At 38.4% G+C, this 25,548-nt stretch overlaps 1 protein-coding gene across 1 annotated transcript in view; it reads left to right on the forward strand.

The window, feature by feature from the left end:
* Window positions 1-11,911, forward strand: part of Fhl5 (four and a half LIM domains 5) — a 33,252-nt gene extending 21,341 nt beyond the window's left edge. The window contains exons 5-7 of the mRNA XM_040740645.1: window positions 1,242-1,411; window positions 5,665-5,851; window positions 11,674-11,911. Of these exons, the coding sequence (XP_040596579.1) occupies window positions 1,242-1,411; window positions 5,665-5,851; window positions 11,674-11,837 (521 nt within the window). The 3' untranslated portion in view covers window positions 11,838-11,911. The remainder of the gene's footprint in view (window positions 1-1,241; window positions 1,412-5,664; window positions 5,852-11,673) is intronic.
* The last annotated feature ends 13,637 nt before the right edge of the window (window positions 11,912-25,548 follow it).

Here is a 25,548-nt window from a genome sequence, read left to right on the forward strand (position 1 = left end):
CTGTTGTGGGGACTATCAGAGGACAACTTTGGTGAGTTTATTCTCTCCTTCCACCAAGTGACATCCAGAGATCAAACTGATGTCATTAGGCAGAGCAGCAAGCTCCTTTACCAGTTTTGCCTTTTCACTGACCCAAGAGGAGGCCTTTCATAGCGCTGTACAAACTGGTATGAGGGACATTGCTTTCTCTTAGGGAAGCAGAGTCCATGTAAATAACTTCACTTTAAATAATAATAATAATAATAGTAATTTAATTTAAATACATTTACATTATTTCCCATCTTCATCTCCTCCCACCTACCCCTCCTAAGTTTGTTCCTTTCTCAAATTTGTAGTCTCCTCCTCATTAACCTTTGTTGTTACACAAATAAAAACAAATAAGCATATAAATACAGCCTGCAGTGTCCGTTTAGAGATTCCTGCAGGTATATGTGCTCTAGGACTGACCATGTAGGATCAGATAACTTGTCAGTGGCTCATCCCTAGGAAAAAATTAATCCCTCTCTGGGCAGCTGTTAGCTGTAGCTTATCACGTAGGGATAGGACTCCATGAAATGTCCCACATCTGTGTTAGAGCATCAATTGTTACTGGAATTGTTCAGGTCTTATTTTGGCAGCCATGATGTTGAGATTTCATGGGTGTAAGTACCTTCTCATGCTAAAAGGCACAATCTCACAGCAGACTTTCTGATCCTGTGGAACTTAAAATCTTTCTGCCTCTCTTTGCCATGTTCTCTGGTTTTTCAGTCCTTTCCTATCACTGTGGACAGCAGCATAAGAACGTGATTCAATCAGCCCCGCCTCATGATTACTACTACCATTACTATATTAGGAAGTCAAGTAAATTCAGAAGTCATTCCCACAATATGTATCATGGGAGTAGTGCCCTGGGCATTTATAATTATGCCTCTAATGATGGCTATGACTCAATCTGTCTGAACCATGAACTCTTCTAAACCTCTAAATGCGGGACTTCCCCGTAGCTTTTGCAGAAATTACATGAGTTTTCTCTGAGTGTTTCACTCTCTTTACAGCAGATCTTAGCTTTCTTTTCTCTAAGAAATATCTCAGAAACTACAAAAGGTTTTTCTAAAAGTGGTTTGTTTTTTTTACTATTTATTTATATAGTAATACAGTATTATGATTATACTTAAAATATTTTAAATAACTGAGGTATGTTTTCCTAAAGAAAACACAAGTATGCCTGGCTTGTTCTAACAGAGTCTTGCTTTGGTTTCCAGGATCTCGAAAAATGGAATTTAGGGGCAACTACTGGCACGAAACCTGCTTTGTGTGTGAGCACTGCCGACAGCCAATAGGAACCAAGCCTCTGATCTCAAAAGAGAGTGGCAATTATTGTGTGCCATGTTTCGAGAAGGAATTTGCTCACTACTGCAACTTCTGTAAGAAGGTAATTGTCTAAAGAGGGTAAATATATGGAACATTCCAGAACAATGGTTTTTACCTGCCTTATATATTTGGAATGAAGTGACTCCATCATGCTCTATCGAACGCATGGTGTCACTTTTAAATTTCAACACATTCCAAACTGAAATTCTCATAATGAACACGCCTTACTGTTTTTAATAGCCATAAAATTCCACCTCAGATCATGGATCTAATATTCAATTAACAGGTGATTTTACCTCTCAGTCCCATTCATGGCCTAGAGGAACTTTGTTCTGGGACAGGTACATTCCTATTGGTTCCTAGAAGGCAATTTTGATGCATTTGGTATCAACTGTTTCAGGGAAATACGGAACAGGTACTAGGAAACCGGCCTCTTATTTTCTAGTAACTGAAATCTCTTCTGGTCTTGAGGCTTTGTGTTATCAAGGAGAAGACTGGTAGGCTTAAGTAGGTGGCATATTGTGAGGGAAATCCAGATGTTGTGAAGACACAAAAAAGCCCCAAAGCTATAGTTTCCTCATCCCCCCCAGCACAAAAGCCTTCTCACTTGTTTCCCCATTCAAAGTACACTTTCCAGAAGGAAAAATTCATTCTTTTTAGAACTAAACATGGCCTAACATTTCATTGTCTATGCTTTTATGTGAAAAGTAACTCATGTCCATCATCTTGATGAAGCCAGTCAGTATTCATAAAATATGTACTGATATTCCCAAAGACATCCTTGACACACAAAGCACCATTAGTTTAAAATGGCACTGTGAATTGTAGAATGCGACACTGTAACTGTCTTGACAGCTCTCAAAACCACTGTGTATTTGCATTTGAAGAGCTGGAGAGCTTGTTACACTTTCCACAGGTACATACACAAGCATGTATATATACACACATGGTACAGTAATTGGTGACACCAGTGTTGCCTATGGAACAAAATAACAAATACACTTTACAGACTTATAATTATTATATTACACCCTAATGGTAGCTAAGAGCCACAGTGAATAGTGATGAGACAGGAAATAATCTACTACCTGAAAGTCTCTACTACTTTTCCAAAAATGCTGGCTTCAAAAACAATGATATGAGCAATAATCAAATCCTGTCCCATGAGCATGTGACATAAGAAACCTAATGGCTTCCAGGATCAATGGCATTTACAGCACACGCTGGAAATGAAATGAATGGACTTATCATGTTCTGAGAGGCTTCAATCTTAGGTCTCAGCTTAGGCTACAACATTAATGAAACTTGTGGGAAGTGTCATGTAATCTATTGGCCACAATAGAGACTTCCTTTCAATGTTATAAAGACTCAAGATGCCTGGGTCAAAGTGCTAGGTTTTCCAGGCTATAGAAGATGGTGGCTACATGGAAGACAGGCTTTGATGTCATTAGAACCTTATGAAATGGGTTGTAGACAGATGGTCATGAGGATTACTTTCTATTTCAGTTTTAAACTACATTCTTTAGGAGACGCTGGCTATAAATGATTGTGATCAAAGCTAAAGACAGAGACTCTGTCCAATTCAAAACCAAGACAAAATTTGGCTCAAGTAAAGCCAAGCTTCTTGACAACCAGGCCTCTTACCATTTTCATTTTGTTCTACTAGAATTTTCTACTAAGAACCTGGTGGCTCAAGCTGTAAGGGCTTCAGATTAGAATTCTTCAGGATAAAAATAGAATTGAATGTGTTCTTCAGTTCATTAACTGCTGTCTATTATGCTCAAAATCCTTACTGTCAGATTGGGGAGATGGTTCTCTTGCCACATAAGCATGGAAAGATGAGTTCAGATCCCAGCACCAACGTAAAGGCTGGGCCTGGTGGCTTAAATCTGTAACCGGAGAGAGTCCGGATGAAATGGAGAACTCAAAGTTCAGCGAGAGACCCTCTCTAAAAAACTAGGGTGGAGAGTGGAGAGTAATAAACAAGGACAATTAATGTCAGCCTCTAACCTCTATATAGATACACACATGCACGCGCACACATGCACACTCACACACATGCACACACACATAGACATACACATGTGTACACACAGACACACAAAGACACACACACATGCACAGACACACACATAGAGAAACACATGTGCAAACACAGACAAAGATACACACATGCATATACACACATAAACAGACACACAGAGAGACACACACACAGACAGACAGCCACATACAAGCATGTACAGACACACAAAAACACACGCACACATGCACACACACAGACAGATGCAAAAAACACACACACATGTGCAACACAGACACAAACATTCATAGATAGACACATACACACAAAGACACACATGCACATACACACACATTGCTTCTGTTTCTACTTTAGCAGAAAAGAAACTTATTCTAAGTCGAGGATCAACCCAGACTTAGATATTAGACTTAGATATTTTCTGCCTACTTCTTCAAAAGGAATATAATCATGGGCAAACTTTTTTTCAAATGTTCCAGAGCTCTAGGATTTATTATTTTGCTGGGAATCCATTTTTCAAGTTTCAGATCTTTTAAGCACTGCCTACAAATCATTTGACCAAACAAATCAAAGGAAACATGATTTTGCCTGTGCCTGCTGTCAAGCATTTGAAGTCAGTAGGAGGTATTTTAAATTGCTTTACTCCTCACATACCACTGTGTTCCTCACTTACTTATTCAGAACAGTATAGTATGCTTTTTCCTTCTAAAAACAATGACTCCTATCAAATATCCTTAGTTTCTGAGAAACTTGATATAAGGTCAACGTGTGTTTAGAATATTTTTTCTAAGACCTATGTGATAGACAAACAATATACCTGTTTGTCAGCAAACAAAGAAGGCTTAAGTAGGCTTATATTTTTAGCATTAGGTAAAATTAATATAGAGCTGTAGCAGCCATCTTCAACATCACATTTCCTTACCCTTCACAAGAGATAGACATGAACATATTCCAGTTTCCTCGACAGCTCTATAAGGTCACCATCCACGAATTTGAAAGAACCGATGATTGTAAAGTAGCTAAACAGAAGACTTAACTAATATTTATCAACCTAGTTCTCAAAAAGATGTTTCAACCTATCAAAGAATATGCATATCAAACTATGTGCTAGCTAAGTGATAACATGTCTTCCTGGCATGCATGGGGCCTTGGGTTCAATTCCCCAGTTCTATGAAAACTTTATGAAGACTCAGTGGTGGTGCATGCCTTTAATCCCAGTGGTAGGGAGGCAGAGGCAGGTGGATCTCAGTGAGTTCAAGGCCAGCCTGGTCTACAAAGCAATTCCAGGACAGCCAGGGCTGTTACACAGAGAAACCCCGCCTTGAAAACAAAAACAATCTAACAAACAACAAAAACCCATAAGCATCTGAGGCTCATTATATATTACAGATTCATGACTTCATGCAGAGCCTTTATGTTCATACTGGGAATCTGAATCCTGCACACCATCTGAGACTTGAAACTGAAAATTCACCCATTAGCTGTGCCCACTTTCTTCTTCAAAGTCCCGTAGTGTAATGGCTTTCCAACACGGCTGAGTACACAGATGGTAGAGAATGTGCAAGTTCCGTGCCACCTCTCAGTGGCTGCAGCAAGTAACCCCATCGTCCATCACTCAGGGACTGTTCCTCTGCAGAAAGACTGAGTCTATGCAATGTAGAAGTGTTGAGAGTATCTGGGGGTCTACGCAATGGAAAGGTGTTGAGAGTATCTGGAAAACGCCGTCATAAATCAGTACTGCCGGTGGGGATAAGAAGTGATTTTTTGCTCACATTGAAGGTGCTCATCAGCTCAACCCAGGATCTCCACAACTGAGTCTTCTCAGACATGCTATAGGCTACCAAGAAAAAGTAGCCATATGGTTTATGTTTTGTTTTTATCATGTTTTCCAGCATTATTCAAGGTCAGATGTTGATAAAAATGGGTAGGTTAGAGCGGGGTTAGCACTAACTGAAGATCTTTGGATATAAAAATAAGACTTACAAAAAGATGAAGTAAACCAAGCACCTGTTTCCTTTATGATTTTCCCATGTCCAAGGGGTTTCTGCCTCTTTTCTGATGAATTCCTTCAGAAGATTGAACTAATTTTCATTTCTGAGGCTCTGTATAATCCCTATAACATTTGGCTTCTTATATCGTTTTCTAAAATCTTAGAGGATTTCAAGGAAAACAGCCTCCTAATGCAAGAGCAGAGCACACCAAACGTGGGTCTGGAGAAGCATTGTGAGATTGTCTGAATCCACATTCATTGCCTTCTGCTAATGCTTTGGCAGGTGATAACTTCTGGTGGGATCACCTTCCGTGACCAGTTATGGCATAAAGAGTGTTTTCTGTGCAGCGGCTGTAGGAAAGAGCTTTGCGAGGAGGCATTTATGTCTAGGGATGATTTCCCATTCTGCCTGGATTGCTACAACCATCTTTATGCCAAAAAGTGTGCAGCCTGCACCAAGCCCATCACTGGTAAGTGCTTCAGTTCACCATGGTTCTACCACGATGCAGTTAGAATGTTGTAAAATGCTATGTGGTTAATATAGGAAATGCAAATAAAAACTTAATTTTTTCCTGCTATATTTCCTTTTGAAATGGACTTATAAATTTACATTTTTACATGGACCTCCTCAAGGAAATGATAGAATGTAGTTTGGCTGTTTGTACACTGTAAAAAAATAAATGTTAAACCTAATAGTATGGTTTCTAAAGACAGCCATAGTCCAAGGAAGGAAAATGGATAAGCTAAAAGGTCAGAGGAGGCCCCAATAAGGAGGCCTAATTTGAGGCTCAGAAATTGCAAGGGTAGAGGGATATTACTGAATCAGAATTCTACTTAATTCCAACAAAAGCAAAACAGATTTAAAATACAAAAGGTTTTAATTAAACTATTCTGTAAAATAGCCACAGCTGTAATTAGAGTAACATAGAACAGAAATTAATTTACTTTCTTTTTAAGATGCTTAAAACAAATGTATTACTCCTTTCTTTGTACTCGCAGCAAGTTGATTATGAAAGAAAACGTAGTATTCTACTAAGGAAGTACATGAGACATGGTTTAAAAAATAACATAGATGATAAATCGACCCATGCTAAGTAACTTCTCAAAGGGTTGGAGGAGTGCAGTGTTTTCCTCAGAGCCATCTTTAAAATGTTAATCCTGTGGTGAAGAAGCTGAAGCCAGCAGGAGACTTGACAAACCCAGAAGCTGTTCTTCCAGGCAATTTGTTGTCATTAATAATATGACAGAGCTATACTTTCACTTCCTGGTCTCAGTATTCTTCGATCACATTTCAACTTTTAGCTCATATTGCATAACATCTTTTTTCCTGTGACCTCGGATCTCTCTCTCTCTCTGTCTGTCATTTGTGTGTGTGTGTGCATGTGCATGTAAGGAAACTATTTTCTTTGCTAAGCTAAACTTGAAGGCTTTACACCTACTTGCAAATGGAGGAAGTGGTCTCCAGGATAAGCACAATCCTGTTTGTCCATACACATGCTTTCTGATTCACACTGGTCCATGAATTGTGTTTGGCTAGCAGACAGATTTTACTTAGCCAATATTTAATTCACAGGGTAATGGAGGGGACTAATATAAAAGTAATTGTTGCAACTAAAGACAAATTCCCAAGTCACTCTTCTAACCAACAGAGTGGCTCCCTATTATAGGGGCAGGTCTTCGTTGCTCTGTCATTCAGCTATGTTACCTCCTTGACTCTTACAAGGTCTTACATGAACAATTACAGGCTATTGGGCCTCTCAGCATGTGTTCCTAACCACTCTGATCTCTGGTCTTCTATTCATCTGGCAGCTGCTACAAGGGGAGGCAGTTACCAACTCCATCAGTTTTAGTTATAACACAGGACTCCCTGATGTTTAAAAACACCAGGACTCCAGAATCCACTTAGGAAACCCTCCGATCACATCCTGCTCTAATTTTACTTAAATTGGGCCAGAAACAGAGGTTTTCCGATGAGGAAATTAAGAGGTTAAATATTTCAAAATATTTTTACAGTTATTTAAGAATTCTAACAGTTAGTGGAGATCTGTTCCATCACAGAACCATGTGCCTAAACAGTGTTTCTGCTAAATGTTCCATCAGTCAACGACACCAAGTTTCACTCAGTATAGACAGAAACCAACAGTTTTTTTATTAATTTTTAATTTAAATTAAAACAATCTTATTTTACATACCAATCCCTTTTCCCTCTCCCTCCCATCCTCCCATCCCACCACTAACTCCCCATCCCACAACCATCCACTCCTCAGAGAGGGTGAGGTCTCCTATGGGGGATCATCAAAGTCTGTCACATCATTTGGGGCAGAGCCTAGGCCCTCCCCCCAGTACCTAGGCTGAGAGAGTACACACAATAAAGTGGCAGGATACAAGATTAACTCAAAAAATAAAAATAAAAACGTCAGTGGCACTCCTTTATTTAGATGATAAACAGGCTTAAGAAAGAAATCAGAGAAATATCACCTTTCACAATAGCCACAAACAGTATAAAATATCTTGGGGTTACTCTAACCAAACAAGTGAAAGACTTAAATGACAAGAACTTTAAATCTTTAAAGAAAGAAATTAAAGAAGATAACAGAAAATGGAAAGACCTCCCATGCTCTTGGATTGATAGGATCAATATAGTAAAAATGACAATCTTGCCAAAAGCAATCTACAGATTCATTGCAATTCCTATCAAAAATCTCAGCACAATTCTTCACAGACCTTAAAAGGACAATTCTCAACTTTATGTGGAAAAAAAACCAAGATAGTCAAAGCAATCCTGTACAATAAAGGAACTTCTGGAGGCATCACCATGCCTGAAGTCAAGCTCTACTACAGAGCTATAGTCTGAAAACAGCTTGGTATTGAAGCTAGCAGTTTTACACAAACATAAATGAATCTAAATGTGACAGTAGTTAAGTAAGCAGAGTCAACCTAAAGGCATTTCTAAGGATTGTCTTAAGACTGAAATGCCTGCAAAAACTCCCAGCTCCTTCTAGTATTTCATAAATCCCTAAAGTAAGGCTTCTTTAAAATGAAATAAACACACAACAGAGAACCCTGGGAACGCTATATGTTTATCTTCAGAAGTTGTGAACTCATACAAACACTTAGCCATCTTAGGCACTATGGTTTCTTACAGATAGGTTCAAGTTCAGGAAACTTACTGTACACTGTGGTGACCACAGTGAATGATGACGCATTATATAATTGAAAATCCATAAAAGACTGAATTTTAAAAGATGTATCTGAAGGATGTTAATTAGGTTGATTTATACATTCTATAATATTTGCATTACAAATACAATTAGAAATCAATATTAATTTGAAGAGAAGCTATTTCTGTTAGGATGCTTTTAGTATAGTTCCCTATGTTAAGTAAATCTACCTATAGGTGGTTATATATAGTTTACTGGTACTATTACAATGAATTGACTTTATTTGAACTAATTACAGATATAACTGATTTTCTTTTGTAGTTTTATTTTAATTAAAATATAATTACATTACTTCTTCCCTTTACTGTCTTCCCTTCACCCCTTCCAATTTCCCCTTCTCAAATTCCTCCCATTTTCCTCCTCAGTCTCATTTTGACAGTCTCTTTTTCTTTGATTATGGTTACACACACACACACAAAAGTGCAAATATATAGTAAGTACAGTCTACTGAGTCTGTTTTTGCTGTTTGTGTGCATATGTTTTCAGAGAGACTGCTTTATACTGGATAACCAGTTAGAGAGTGGGAAACCCTGGGAGAGGCTAGTCCACCCTTTCTCAGCAGTCGTTCATTACCTGTGGTTCTTTGTTTAGGTGTTGAGTGAGGTTTTTTTTTCCAGTTCTGCATCTATTGATAGTGTCATTATTCATGTCTTGTTAATGCAATCATTTCTAGGAGACACAAACTCACACAGTTCACAGTCTTCTGCCTCTTAGACTCTTGCCATCCCCTTTTCAAAGATGCCCCCTTAAACTTAAGTGCAGGAGTTACATTATACATGTAACTGTTGAGGCTGGGCTCTACACCACCTGTTGATCTCAAAACTTTGTCCATCTGTGGTTTTCTGCAACTACCTCTATTTGCTATAAGAGACACTTCTTTGATGAGAGATGGGAGCCACACTTATTTTTGAGTACAAGAATAAAATTTATAATTTGTAACTAAAATTATGTCTCCCCTTTTAAGATGTCACTGCCTTTTGAGCTACCTGAGCTAGATGAAGCAGCTTGATGTAGTGAAAGTGCTCTGAACATTGTCAGACTCTGACTCTGTCTGTGTTGCTAGACTATGGTTAAATACCTCCCCCTGGAGGTCTGCATTTGCCATATCTACAAAATAAGTGGAAAAGGACCATATATTGGCTTACCTTCATTTCTTTTTATTTAGAGAAAATGGAGTTTCAAACACTAAAGTTTCTTCAGAAAGAAACATTAATGTTCCAAGTTACGTTCCTCACAAAGATAAAACTAATTTAGTGAGGTTAATAGCTTAGGCTGTAAAGCCAGACTGCACAGTTTGAGTCAGATCTTGCCAGCTGGTGACTTTAGATGAGTGGCTGAACTTCACTGTTCCTCAAATTGAACATGATGCTAACATCTAGGCTTTTATGAGGTACAAATGAAGCTAGATGAAATAGGTGTCAAAGATTGCTTGCTCCGTTTTTTTTTTTTTTTTAGAGACAAGGTCTCAGCATGTAGCACTGGCTAGCCTGGGACTCAATATGTAAACTAGGCTGGCCTTGGACTCACAAAGATCATAGACCTGTCTGCCTCTGTGTCCCAAATATCTGAGATTAAAGATGCACACTACCACATCCAGCAGCAGATCAGTCTCCTAAATGACTTTGTTGCTGCAAATGACCCTGGTGACCTAAAGAAATAACCACAACCAAATTTGGAACAAATTTCCAAGAACCTCAGGGTTGGGTCAGACCTTAGCGTCATACTGCTAGATGTCTCCATTTCTTCTTCATAAAATTCTATAGTTACTTTTACATTTACCACTTGTATATGACTGCTAATAGAATTAAGAATAACTCAAAAACTTCCAAGTCCTACATACTCAATAATTAGTTTTATGGAGAGAGATTATTTATGTTCACACAGAACCTTGTTCTTACAGTTACCTTATTAAAACTTTAAAAAATAATTAATTGGCATACGTCTTAGTTAGGGTTTCTATTTCTGTAATAACACACCATGACCAAAAAGCAAGTTAGGGAAGAAAGGGCTTTTAAACTGCCATATCACTGTTTGAAGTCAGAACAGGAACTCAAGCAGGGCAGGAACCTGGAGGCAAGAGCTGATGCAGAGATAACGGAGGAGTTCTGCTTACTGATCTGCTATTTGTTGCTTGCTCAGCCTGCTTTCTTACACAACTCAGGACCACCAGTCCACAGATGTACCACCCAAAATGGTCTGGTTCCTTACTCACAAGTCACTAATTTTGGACTCCCATCCAACAATGTGAGATGCACTGTCACCCTGAACTCTTGGGGGAGGGTCTGGGCCCTGCCCTGGATGAAATGACAGACTGAGGACACCCCCATGGAGGGCCTCACCCTCCCTGGGGAAATGAGGGGATATTGGGGAGGTTGGGGGGAGGGCATGGGAGGAGGGGAGGGAAACGGAGAGGGACCTGGAACTGACTTGTGAAGCAAACTTGTTTCTAATCTAAATTTAAACTTAAAAATAAATAAGAAAAAAAAAAGAAAATGTCCTACAGGCCTACCTACAGCTGGTTTTTCTGGAAGCACTTTCTCAATTGAGGCTCCTCCCTCTCTTAAGTCTCTGGTTGACATAAAACTAGACAGTACTAGTTTACTTTCGTAAGATAATGATGACACTCTCATAGATACATAAACCACAGGTTTAATAAAGAAAAGAAAGTAGGATCTTACTCTATGAGCTAAACTCTGTATAAGACAGAGATTGCTCAGTTGTTAAGAATGCTTGCTGCTCAATCATGACCAGAATTTAGATCCCAGCATCCATATTGCATAACTCACACCTACCTATAAATTCTGCTCCATTGGTTCCAAAATTAAAAAAATCTAAAAAACAATGCATTTCTAGATTCGTTTTGCTTTCCTTGATATAGCAGAATTGAGCTAGAACCTTATGGGACTGAACTTCTCAGCTAGACATGAGATCAGAGGGCCACACCCTGTGGGATGACTTGTGTCTACATTATCTTGCTCACCACTGTATTCAGTGGTTTCTTGAGTTTTTGTTGACTTCTCAATCTATCATTGGAAAGAATGGATTACTCTTTACCTCCAATTCCTTTCCAGGTCTCAGAGGTGCCAAGTTCATCTGCTTTCAAGACCGCCAGTGGCACAGTGAGTGCTTCAACTGTGGAAAGTGTTCCGTCTCCTTGGTGGGTGAAGGATTCCTAACTCAGAACATGGAGATCTTCTGTCGCAAGTGTGGCTCTGGAGCAGACACTGATATGTAGAAAGAGACAGTCTTTCCCCATTTGAAACCCACTTTGCCTTTGCCCTCACTAAATCGGGAACTCGGTGGCAGTAACATTTTTATTCGTATTTTATAAGGCAGTTTAGTGTGGGATATGTAGAAGAAAAAGTTTAGCACACTTTACAACTGAACTCTATAATAAGAAACACACAAAAACCATAGTCTAATAGAAATGAATAAGCCTCAAACCCTATCTCCTTGCAAAATACTGCACTCTGCTGTTAGAAACATGGGACAATACCTCTTTATTATTTAGTATATAGCTTATATTTAGTAATTGTGAATACTGCTGCTGAAGGACATTTTCCAAAACTGATTGAAAAGTATACAAGAGACAAATGTTTGCATTTTAAGCTAGATGGTTATATATATATATATCATGATAGAGAGAATATGAATAGTGGAGGAGGAAGATTTATGGAAACAATCAATTACTAATCATCACCTTTAACAGCCTTATCATTTTAGAATAATGCGTTGTACTGAATAAGAGTTGAAAACAAAGATGTGTATTTTTGCTCATACACAAGGCTTCCACTATCACCTGCCCACTTAGTTAATGGAATTGAACAACTATGGTATCTTTATACTTAAATACAAAGGGCATCATCCCTATCTACAGCGAGAGTCAAGCATGGATTTTGATTAGATTTAGATTACTGATTTTAAATACATTTTAAATTAATTTTATTTCCAAAGCCCCAATGTCTTTTCTAAGTGCTACTGATTTAATCTCTTCTTTTAAGTAAGTCTAATGAGAATAATTATTTTACCAAAGGCAAACCTTTAAAGCAAATAAATAGCTAAATTTTGATGCATGAATGAATGTTAGGGAAGCAGTTTCATTTTAGAAAATGAGTTTCATCCACATATCTAAGGTTTGATGGAATTCATAATCATTTCTAAGCCTCATACATTTTGCCTTTGAAAATTATACAGATAACTAATGGTCAAACATAAAAGTGTACTTTAGAGAAAGCTGGTTAAAGTAATATCTTAAGAAGGAAATACTTTCCTGTTGGCAATTTGAGACCTGCAGACAGACACAACAAAGTGGGATGCAGAGTACCCCTCCTCAGTTCGCTGTGACTGAACTTTTCCCTGTCCCGAAGCCAGCCAACCCCAGAGCTCCAGTCTGCTCTATGGCCAGAACTTCCCAAACTGTAAGCAGCCAGTCCAGAATTCAACATTTATTCTGTCACAGGAAGCTTTATTGGAAATTCTACCACCATCTAAACAGCCTTTGTTTCAAGTGCCAATCGATCATGGCCTTCCCTAGCATAGGTCAAACGGAAAGCAGTCTGTGCTCTCAGTGCTCAGCTGTCAGCCTCAGATGCAGAGGTTCATCTGTCTGTAGAGAGAAAGGTCAGGAAAGCTCTCCTGAATGTAGTAATGTTGACTTTCAGACTAGTGCAGAAACTGTAAATGTTAAGATTCTGAGTTAAATAGGATGAAAGGCTGTGCCAGATGACACAGGAGATTCAATTACAATTGCTATCAACACAATTTAATAGTGTAAAATACAAGGGATGTTCAAAGATACTAATTTCGAGAAATGAATAGAAGGTCAGGACACATGGACATTTTGAAAACTGAAATTGCACTTTTGAATTAACAATGATTAAGATATTTTCTCATATTAACACTGTTATGTGCAGACCAATTAGTACTTGCTTGCATTAAATGAAATTACACAAGTAAAACTAAACATGCTGATTAGTCTGTGATCTAGAAAATAATTCATTTACAACTGTAGAAGTCTAAGTTCTTCAAAGTTTATATACATATATAAGATATATTATCTCTGTTAACCAATTACAGATAACCATGTAGCACATGATATTTCTTGATTAAACAATTAAAAAGATCAGATGTTTGTTTGTGGTGCGTGGGGATGAATAGGGAGAGTTGCATTCAACTTTTGTAATGGTACTGGAGATCAAACCCATACCTTACACATACTGTGCAAAGAGACTATCACTGGGATACATCCATAGTCTTTTGGATTTAATCTTAACAATTAAATACACAGAAACACTTTATATATTTCATTATCCTTTCTTAAGTACAGTTCATAAATATATAGAAATAGTTATCTATTCTTATATTGCTTAGTCAGTATATACATACATACATACGTGCATACATACATAGTATATGTGTGCTACCCAGAATTAAAGGTCATGCTTCTGGGACTTTGAAGTGGGGGAGGGTAGATCCAGGTTAAAAAAAATGTAGAGGTCTCACTGAAAAGACCCTTCCCTGATATTTAAGGAAAGTGCCACTGTAGATACAGTATGCATATGCAAAACAACTAAGAAAGACTTCTTTCCAATGACACACAAATAGACAACTGTGAAAAGCATGGGTGATTTGTTTTTTATTTATAAATGGAAAATTCTCTTAACCAGCTTATTAAAAATGGAATGGGCTGCCTCAGAAAGCAGTAGACAATCATGATTCAGGTTGACATCCACATGGGCAGGGAAGTAGTTAGAAGCAAGCCTTCCAACAGATGGCTTGATAACTGTAGAGATGCTGTACTAGAGAGCAGGGATATTATTACAAGCAAAAAAGTCAGAAGAAGGGGAAAAAATTAACCCTCAGGACAAAAGGTACAGATGTATATAATAGGCCATGGAAGTTGCCTGTGTTCTTGGCTAGGACAAACAGATAAAGGCTATGACACTTACACCAGAATGCATACTGTGTGGAATATGTCCAGAGGGGACAGGAGTCCAGCAGGCGTGTCCCATTGCTCCTCATGTGCATGTGACAGGGGATGTCCTTCTGTATGCTGTGAATATGTTTCTCTTATAAGCTGATGAGTAGATGCTGGTTGGCCAGTAACCAGGCAGGAAGTATAGTCAGGGATACCAGACTAGGAGAATTCTGGGAAGAGAAAAGGCAGGGAGCAGTCACCAAAAAAGATACCAGGTAGTTGCTGAGGAAGATAGGGATCAGTCATCAATGGTAAGCCAAGACCATGTGGAAATACATAGATTGATAGACATGGGTTCACAATTAAGAGAGAGCTAGCCAATGAAGCCTGAGACATCAGCCAAATAGTATATAGTTAATATAAGCCTCTGTGTGTTTATTTGGGACCAAACTGCTGCGGGACATGGCGGGACAGAAACAGCCATCTACATTCATGTGTGGTTGGTGACTGCAAAAGTAAGAGAACAAACAAGTTCAAACCTAGACCTGTATTTACTGACATAGATGACTGAACACATTTACAGATCAATATATCTGAAAAGGTTATATTTGGAGTTGAAGTTGACAAAACAGAATCTTTTCCTTCAAGGAAAAAGGGTAGGATGTCCAAGGGCTCAAGTTTTAATTAACAAAACCATTAAAAACTTTGACTGAAGCTGGGCGTTGGTGGTGCACACTTTTAATCCCAGCACTCTGGAGGCAGAGGCAGGAGGATCTCTGTGAGTTCGAGGCCAGCCTGGTCTACAGAGTGAATTCCAGGACAGCCTCCAAAACAATACAGAGAAACTCTGCCTTGAAAAACCAAAAAATATTCGATTGAGACAAAATTACCACCAGTGGATAAATGAGGTGTGATCATAACACAACCATTGTTCACAACTCAGTTATTGTGACTTTAGGAACATCGCACTGTACACTGTAGTAAAAGACGTCCTTCATGATGAAAAATGTGTGCCTCTGAGTATAAGTGACCTTCACTAAAAACCACTGCAGAGAACCAACATCAAAAATCAGCCTCAAAACATTTTTTGATGTTGGTATCATCACTTTTTAATGTAAGGGTAAAAGCACTTGACATGCTGACATAGTTCAGTTGTTAAATTTAAAAATGAATTTTACACTATGATATGGTTATATTTAACTGAGTTTATCAATTATTATATAATGTTTTAATAGGTATCTCATATCTGTAACTGCCATAATACAGGTTTTTTTTATATTGAACAAATACACATTTCACATAGTATATATTGGAGGGTTGTAAACATAGCAGATATACAATAACTTCTTTAGAATTCCTACTTCTATTTCATGTTTCTTGTCTTATGTTTACAATATATAGGTTAATACATTTGAGTATCATCTCAAAGCACAAATAGAAAAATACCTTAACTGAGTATTGATCTGAATGGAATGTCTCTACTTCTAAATAAACTATGGGCTGCCTAGCTCTTTTTTTTTAATGCTGGTCAGATTTAGAAGACTGCTAAATTAAAATCATTTTTTATTTCTAATTACTCTCTCTGAGACCAGGAGAAGAGCTCACTTTTATTTTCCTGCCACAGCTCAGAGTCTTTTGCTCTTTTTTTTCTGTGTCAGAGGAATTGTTAAAACCCTGGTAGTGTTTAGCTCTTATGTATTTTATTGAAATCCAAGCTTTTGTAACACAAAGCTTTTCCAAATCCACACTGTTTTGCTCCATAATTACTTTAGGAATAAATTAAATATTTGAACGAATAAATATTTGGAAAATTACCTCTATATAGGTACTTCTAGCTTTTGTTTAGATTGATGATTTTTAAAATCATGTTAATTGTGATCCCTGAGGGGACAGGGAGATAAAAGTGAGATTGGAACACATGCTATGAAATCTACAAAGAACCAATAAAAGTGAAAAGAAATGAAAAGGAAATAAAGAAAGAATAATTCAAGAAAGAGAAAAAAAAGAAAAGTCATGCTATTTATACAGGTGTATGAAAGTTAAAACTTAAGCCTTGGGTCTTCAAGTGTTGTTTCTTCAACAAGAGTAGATATGTCATTGGCATTATGGGAGCTAGGGGCATTGCTATCCTGTACTTTCCCCTCAAAGAAAACTGAACCTTTAGATCTCATTAAAATACCAGGAACACATCATATAGCATCACTATCAAGAAATGGCTGGGGGCTGAAGAGATGGCTCAGTAGTTAGAATCACATATTTCTCTTGGAGAGGACTGGAGTTGGATGTCTCACCCCAAAGCCCAGTCACTCACCAGCACCTGTAACTCCAGAGCTAAGGGGATCCAGTGCCTCTGAGCTCTGCAAGCACCTGGACTCACATGAGTACACACACACACACACACACACACACACACACAGACACAGACACACACACACAGACACACACACACACACACACGTGCACACACACTTACCTAAAAATAAATCTTTTAAAAAGTACAAAGAACTGAACTGGGTACCATGGAAGCTCCCGTAGTCGTACTTCTTGGAGTCAGAGGAGAAAGGATTGGGAAGGGAAACTGGAGGGCAGAGCATTGAGGCCTGGATGAAAACACAGCAAGACCCAGTTCAAACGAGGAAAGACCTATCTCAAAACTCTGTTCTTCACTGATCCCTGTAAGACTTAAGAAAGTATACCACAAGGTAGATGTCAATGCAGAACGCAGAAATTATGAAATTTTATATAAATTATATATTATCAACAAAACAGAAAAAAAGCTTTCCTGAAGATCAGAAAACAAAGCAGCCAACCACTAGAGAGTTCTTACCTCTACCAAAGCTGGGGGTATCTTGTCCTCAGTGTTAACTGCAGACTGAATACAGATTGGTATGGATTTTGGTTTACTGATACAAATTTAAAGACAATTTTGTAATATGTATATTTCTACTTTTGTTTAGGTATTGTGCTTACGAAGTTCTTTTTTAAATGTAATGTATAGTTAAATACAGATTATAAATTGCCACCTAAAATAGTAAAAACTTATAGCTATGTTAGTTAGATTTTCTAGATATATAGATATATATCTCAAAAACATAGGTATTCTCCAAAATTTTTCAAAGACCTTCAGAACATGGAATTTAAAATTGTTTATTAGGATTTTTCATGACAATGAGACATGTGTGCTCCTGGCAGCACAAATCTGCTACAGAGAAGATGATGGGCGTCAAAGAAACTCCACTTAGAGTTTACTTTCTTTGTGGCAAAGGTAAGCACACTGGACAAGAAAGTGTCCTTGCCTACACTGCTGACAGTATGCTGTCCAAATTGAATAAACAGCATACCAAAGAGAGTGACTGCAAACCTTGCCAAAAGAAGGTGGTCCAGTCCTTTAGAATATATTGCTTCACAGATATGTCTATTAGAGATGCTAGGCCTGTAAGTTGAAGATGTATGCCCCAACACTGCAGAGAAAACTAGGGTCATTGTCCAGGCAGCCAGCTGTTTCTGTCATTTCTCACATTTTTTGGAAGTCACTTGCTCACACTTCCTGTTTTCTCAGTTAATATTATTTCCTTCTCAGATCTCTGAGGAAGTTGAAGACTGCACAGTATAGTTATAGTTTTCATTGTTTAGCATACTCAGTAAAGGAAATCACTAAAGATGTGTTAAGTGTAATATGTTTGAAAGACATTAAAATTAATTTGATAATGCAAATTAGGATAGAAATTAAATTAGATGCAAGAACTTGGATTCATCAAGAAAGAATAGACAATGGAGTATTTTCTCTAAATTTGTCAAATGCTTATAGACTAGACATTGTTGATGTACTTATTGCTATATATTGTATATAGTTATTACACATATTGTATACAGTTTTTCTTATATTATAACCTTTTTAAAAATTTAGACACAAGGGGCTGGAGAGACAGCTCAGAGGTTAAGAGCACTGACTGCTCTTCCAGAGGTCCTGAGTTCAATTCCTAGCAACCACATAGTGGCTCACAACCATCTACAATTCAATCTGGTGCCCTCTTCTGGTATGTAGGCAGAACACTGTATATGTAATAAATAAATAAATCTTTTTAAAAAATTTAGACACAAAAGGGGCATGTGTGGTGACATCTTTCTTGTACAAATAAAACCTGTCTGAGGGCCTGCGAATGGAGCTTGCCACTAGCTAACCATAGAGGTCTGAAGATCTGTACTGACAGACAGGAAGTAAGATAGCTGGGTGGAAACAGGATATAACCAGGGAGAAACAGGAACTCCCTTTCTTGTCCGCTGAAATGCTAAGGAGGTAAGGTGTGGCAGAGGCTTGCTACTTCTTCTCTCTGATCGCTCAGTTTCCTCTATACCTGACTCTTGGTTTTTATTACTTAATAACTCCATTTACAGTCATTTCTAAAATTGGAAATCATAAAGGAAGAAAAAAACAATACAAAAGGATCAGCTCCAGGTTTAAGCATGTTAAAGAAAATCTAGTTTGTGTTTATCTGTAGTGACAGGACTGGATACATCTGTGTTTGGGAAAATGAGCAGCACACTTTGACAGAATTATAACCCACATGAGAGGAAATTGCATATTAAGGTAAAGTATTTTCCCAACAATGGATGTGAGCTTATGGAGTGTATGTCTATAAAAGTTGTTTGAATGAGTAACATTAATGAGCTCAACAGACATCCAACCAGTGACATTAAATGTTAGTCCTACCCCATTCAGAAGGGAAAATCTAATTTGATGCATATGGAATGCAGTAGCTTCTCTTTGAATCCTGACTTGTGTCTGCAATGTTGCTTACTAGACTGTTTTCCCGACAACTCCACCCCAAGGTCTTGGGCAGAGAATGAATGTGTGGGCAAAGGGTGAATAAGAGGAAAAGTAGAGTGGTGGTTAAAAAAAGTGGCATTCATAAAAAAAATTTAAACTTGAATGAATACTGTTTTCCTTATGTAACACAGTAAAAATCTACCATAATTACATGAAATTCAAAGGAACCAAAATATGTGAAGAAAAAGTTAATAAAATTTTAGGCTTGGTATCCACATTTTAATATCACTCTTTCCATGGAAATCCCTCAAATGCCACCAGCAGATACACTGATCTCTTCCCATACTACTATGAGGACTATGAGGTGTTCGTTATTGTTGACCTCTCTTATCTCTCTAAATCCTTTCTTCTGATGGCGTCCATGATATCAGCATCTTCTACTTCTCTGTCCTCATCCCTTCACTATAAATGGGCAGGAACAATCTTTGTTGAAGGAGAAAAAATATTTTAAAACTGGTTCATGGGGGCTGCAGAGATAGTAAGAGCACGGGCTACACTTCCAGAAGACCCAGGTTCAATTCCCAGCACTCATAGGGTAGCTCACAACTGTAATTCTAGTTCCAGGGGATCCAATAGCCTCTCTGGCATCCATGGGCCTGTGGTACACAGAAATACCTGTAGGCAAAACACCCACACACATAAAATTTTAAAAATTAATGTTCTTAAACTGATTTGTGCGATCATGGAGGTAAATATGATCAACATACAATACATACTTATAAGAAACTGTCCTCGTGTGTTACCATGAAAAATGAATACACATACAAGGAAAACTGAAAGTAGAACAAAAACTGATTCATGGTGATGATGGCAAAACTAGTAAAAATAATTTATTCGTACAATTAAACTGAATGGACTATGATACATAAACTATATCAACAAAGCTTTAAAAACTACCTGTCTTCATTTTGTCCCCTAAATCCACCCAGTTAAGCTCACAAAATCTCAGTTCCCTCCTGGAATCTCTTCTCCAAAGTCACCATTCCCTATTTCTGTGTTCCTACCCTTACTGCTTCTTTGCCACAGGTTCCTGCTCTCATTTGCCTGTGAAAATTTTAAGTTACATTAAAAGCAAAGTCAGAATTACCTCATCTGGAGCAAAATTGAATGTTACTTTAGTTTATTGTATAATTTTTAGAGAAGTTTAAATATCTTGGCTTATTACAATTAAGAATAAGAATAGTTAAAAGTTTATCTTCATAGCAAGACAAACTGGATTGCGTTCTCCAAGATCCATGACTTCACTAGCCATGTGTAGTTGGCTGTGTTTCCAGTATTAAGCATGATTTCTTTCTTGTTAACCAGATCTTAAGTTCAATTAGGGAACTATTGGTTGCTACTAAGATATACATGCCACATAAATTATACCCACATAAGTGTAGTCATCATCCCTCATCAAGAAAACTCTTTGCAGGAAATGGAGACCCTTAAAAAAACCATAAACAATGAAAATGCCAAGATGAAGAGCTCAACCCTAGTGAAAACACCTACATGACAACATAGAATCTTAAGGCTCAGGGATCATTGTGGAAGACAAACAGAAAGATTAAGAGCCAGAAGTTCAGGAGTTTGCTGTGAGACCCTTCCTTTTAGTAATCTCAGAATCCACATCCATACATTCTTACCAGTATTAATGTGAGTTGAACAAGGATAATAACAGATATGCCAAAGTGGATGGAGAAAGCCCCTGGGGCCTCAACCCCATGGAACGGCAGGCAACAAAGGAATGCTGACAGTGGGAGAAATAGTCTTCCCTGGCAAAGAGCACATCAGCTGATTATCTGGTACTAAATGGTAACCCTGAAAACACATATTCACTTAGTTCTACTGTGCCCTGTATCATATTTGTATTCATAGTTCATAAAATTAGCACTTAAGTAAACATCTGACACTTGGTTGACACCCAGTGACTACCCAAGTTACTTGTAGTTTTGGAAGCAATATTGTTACACTGATATTCTTTCTATGCTGGCAGTAACTATGATTAATGTGTAAATATCTTTAGGCAGTCATTCCAATCATTGTATATGAAGAGCAGCTAGGTGGCAAATTCCATTCCCACAACTTCAAATAATTAAGGTCTTCTGTTTTGATACCAGTTTCTTCTGACCATGTGAATTTGGATGCACTTTCCAAACAGCGTTCACTTGGGTTCCTGAAGATGCCTTTAGGACCTCAAAGTTTATTATATATAGACAGCTTTTCGATTAAACCAGACCATCCAAAAGCAGGAATTTTTTGTCACATCATGTGATTCCAGTTCCCTCTCCTTCCCTCCCGCCCATCCTCCCCGACCAACTCCCCACCGCACCCCCCACCCACTCCCCATGGAGGGCAAGGCCCTATCACATCATTTGGGGCAGGACCTAGCCCTCCTCCATGTATCCAGACTGAGAGAGTATCCTCCAAAGGGAATGGGCTTCAAAAGCCCATTAGTGCACTAGGGATAAACACTGGTTCTACTGCCAGAGGCCCCAAAGACTGCCCAAGCCACCCAACTGACACCCACATTCAGGGGGCCTGGTTCAGTCCTAGACTGGTTCCCCAGCTGTCAGACTGGGGTCACTAAGCTCCCTCTTGTTCAGTTCAGGTCAGCTGTTTCTGTGGGTTTCCCCCAGTATGGTCTTGACCCCTTTGCTCATCACTCCTTCCTCTCTACAACTGGATTCACAGCTCAGTGCTTGGTTGTGAATCTCTGCTTCTGCTTCCATCAGCTACTGGGTGAAGGCTCTATGATGGCATTTAAGACAGTCATCAATCTCATTGTAAAGGAAGGACATTTAAGGTGGCCTCTCTACTATTGCTTAGATTCTTAGTTGGGGTCATCCTTGTGGGTTCCTGAAGATTTCCTTAGTGCCAGATTTATTGAACTGTGTCCTGATTATCTTTTATTGTCAATTTGACACTACCTAGAGTCATTTAGAAAGAGGAAACCTCTATTGAAGAATTGCCTCAAATCTTGTTGGACTATGGCTTTAGTTAGTCAATGGATTGATAGGGTCCAGCCTACTGTGGGCACAACAAGCCCAAGCATGTGGACTGGGGCTACATAGGAAAGCTAGCTAACAGGTAACCAGAGAGCAAGTCAGATAACAGTGTTCCTCAGGGTTTCTGTGTCCATTCTTGCTTGAGTTTCTGCACTGATGTCCTTCAGTGATGAACTGGGACCTAGAAGTATAATATTTAAAAAAAAATCCTTTCCTCTCTAATATGTTATTGGTCATTGTTACGAGTACTCTTTCCCACCAGCTGACTGGGTCCCACCACTGTCTCTGCCCCCAAATAACACACAAGACACTACATTAAGTATGAAGCTGTTTGCTATGGTTTCTTATTGGATAGCTCGGACTTAATTATTAACCTATAACTGCTAATCTCAGTATTTCCACATGGTCTTCTCTTACAGGAGAAAGGGTCCAGACCTTTTACTTCTTTTGCATCCTACATGGTGACTAACTGTGCCTCAACTTTCCGGAATCCCCCACCTGTCCTAGTCCTACCTATCTTGCTTCCCTATTGGTCAACAGTGCTTTATTTATCAACCAATAGGACAAACATATACACAGAAGGACTTCCCCATCAGATCATGGTGTTTATTATAGAAATGGAAAGTAAACTAGAACAAATGACAACATATTTACTGAGTGCCACCAAAGTACACACAATGCTTTTTAACCCACTGCTGAGTGTGGGCAGCTATGAACATCTTAAATTTGGTTATCATACTGGGACAGCATTCACTTTCAGGACTGTCCTCTCTTTCCTCCTCTGTTAAACTTTACCTGTCCCTTTACTTCCAGTCTCTTATCCTGCTGTTCCAAATGTGTACTAAGCCTTGTTGGACACACATTCAGATTAGTCACATAATTACTTTGGATTTAATTCCAGAAAGTAAGCAGCTCATTACTTTAGGAAGTCATTACCTTCTCAGCATTTCTGCTGCCAAACATTTCCACAGTGAGTTCAACATGAAACCTCAGAGGCTGAGGAACCCAAATCCAATATCTCAAAATTGCAAGAAAGGAAACATAAGACATACTGATGCTTCCAGTTTTAGTTTTAGGTTTCTCAGAAAATCTTTTATCCCTCAAAACGAGCATGTTTCTAGTTGCCGAAATAAAGCTATTGCTACTTTAAAGGGAGAGTAATGTCAAAGATAATAACTGTTTTGATTGTCAAGTGTAAAAACAAAATGATAACTTTTAATTTGTGACTTTGAGGGAGAGTAGTACTTTAAATCCTCTGCTAATTATCTTCCATACAGGATATCATCACCTAACCTCACCTCAGAATACACCTGATACAAACACAGGCATAAAGACATAGCTAAGTTTGTTGTTGCAGAGGTTCTTGCACTGCCAAGTCCCGCTGTCCTCCTCATCCCCAAATATGCACACAGAGACTATATTTCTCAGTATTTTCTTGAGAATGGAATTTTCACCTGTTTTCCCACTATCACATAAAGAATAAAGAAAAATTAATAAAAAATATTTAGAAGGTAGTTAGGGATTATGCTGTGTTAGTAAACTGGTAGTTGTAAATTCTCCAATATCTTTGACTTTGCTAGCTCTGGGTAGTTGGCTAGATTCCAGTACCAGGCATAATTTCCCTCTTATTGAACAGACTTTAAGTCAATTGGACAGTGTTTGTTATTCCCAAGGGTATCCGCTGCCTCCTTAGGGTTGTTATGCTGTGCTGCTGTCTGGGTTTTCATTGTTTTTGTTTTTAGTTTTTAGTTTTTAACTTAACCTTTGAGATTACAATAGAGCTACATCATTTTTCCCTTCCCTTTTCTCACTCCCAACCCTCCCATACAGCTTCCCTTGCTATCTTTCAGATTCATGACCCCCCTCTTTGTCACTAATTGTTGTTACATAAATATATGTAAACTAACTCCTATCACAGGAAAGGTCACCTCTAAACATCTTTGTTGAAAGCAGTAAGAGTCAACACACATGAAACAACACAGGTATGAACAATGACATTGATTCTTTTTTATTTTTTATTTTCGAGTCACAGTTTCTCTGTGTAGCTTTGTAGATCTGGCCTCGAACTCACAGAGACCCACCTGCCCCTGCCTCCGGAATGCTGGGATTAAAGGTGTGCGCCATCAATGCCCAGTCGAACAATGACATTGAAAAGTAGGAGTTTTGCGATGGGTTATGTCATTCCAGTAAACCTAGCAGGTATACACTGTCGTAGCAGAAGGAGAAACTAAAACACAAAGAATCAGTACTTGTTCTCTATGTTCCCACAGCAGAGTTAAAGAAAAGTCAACATTTTAAGTCAAGGTTAAGAAGGCTACTCTCTCTGGACATTGTTACTTCCAAGGTGGGAAAGAAAAAGGTGTAAAAACTAAATATAAGCAGCTTTGCCTATATCACACAACTCATTAATCATTCAGAAATGGAGTGTTTTGATTTATGTATTGTATCTGTAATTATTAAGAGAAGTAACAAAACAATTTTATGGGTTTGATTTTTGTTGGAAAAAAAATCATTTGAAGTTCAGCTGGTAGGAAAATTGTTTTATTAATGCGAATCCTTTCCTTCCAGCCAGAGGGGGATTCAGTAAAGTCTTGGTTTGTTCTCTGAATTATCCACTAGATGGCAGAAAATTGTTACTGCCCATATCATGTCACTGGATCAACACAGGCTAGGTTCTAAACCCCAGCAGCGAGCAACTCTTTCTACCCTCGCTATGCTGTCCTTCCACAAATGTCATTTTTAAGCAAACCACTATTTTTAAGCTGGGAAAGAGAAAGCAGAGGTTTTCACGGAAATAAATATTAAGTATGTGCCTGCTATTGTGATTGTGGCATTTAGCCTTGCAGAACAGCTCCAATTCCTTGGGAGAAGGGTCCACAGGCACTATCCAACCCGATGCTGGAAAGACTCAAACCAAAAACTCCGGGTCACTGTCTGCTTCTATCTCTTTGAACTCTCATGAGGGCGAGCTCCCACGCCTAGCTTACTGAAGCTCCATTTCTTTGGATTTAGTTAGGGATTTTCCTTTTCTTTTCTGTTTGTTTGTTTGTTTGTTTTTCTGGTTCTAGGGATCAAACCCACAGCTTCATTCAAGCTAGGTAGATACTGTGCTGCTGAACTCCATCTCCAGTCTTTAACAGCAAACCGAAGATTTGACTAATACAGCACTAATGTTCTAGATGGTGTCTAACCCTGTGTCTATTACAGTAAGTGC

This window comes from Mesocricetus auratus, unplaced genomic scaffold (genome assembly GCF_017639785.1).
Source record: "Mesocricetus auratus isolate SY011 unplaced genomic scaffold, BCM_Maur_2.0 Super-Scaffold_6730, whole genome shotgun sequence".
NCBI lineage: Eukaryota > Metazoa > Chordata > Mammalia > Rodentia > Cricetidae > Mesocricetus > Mesocricetus auratus.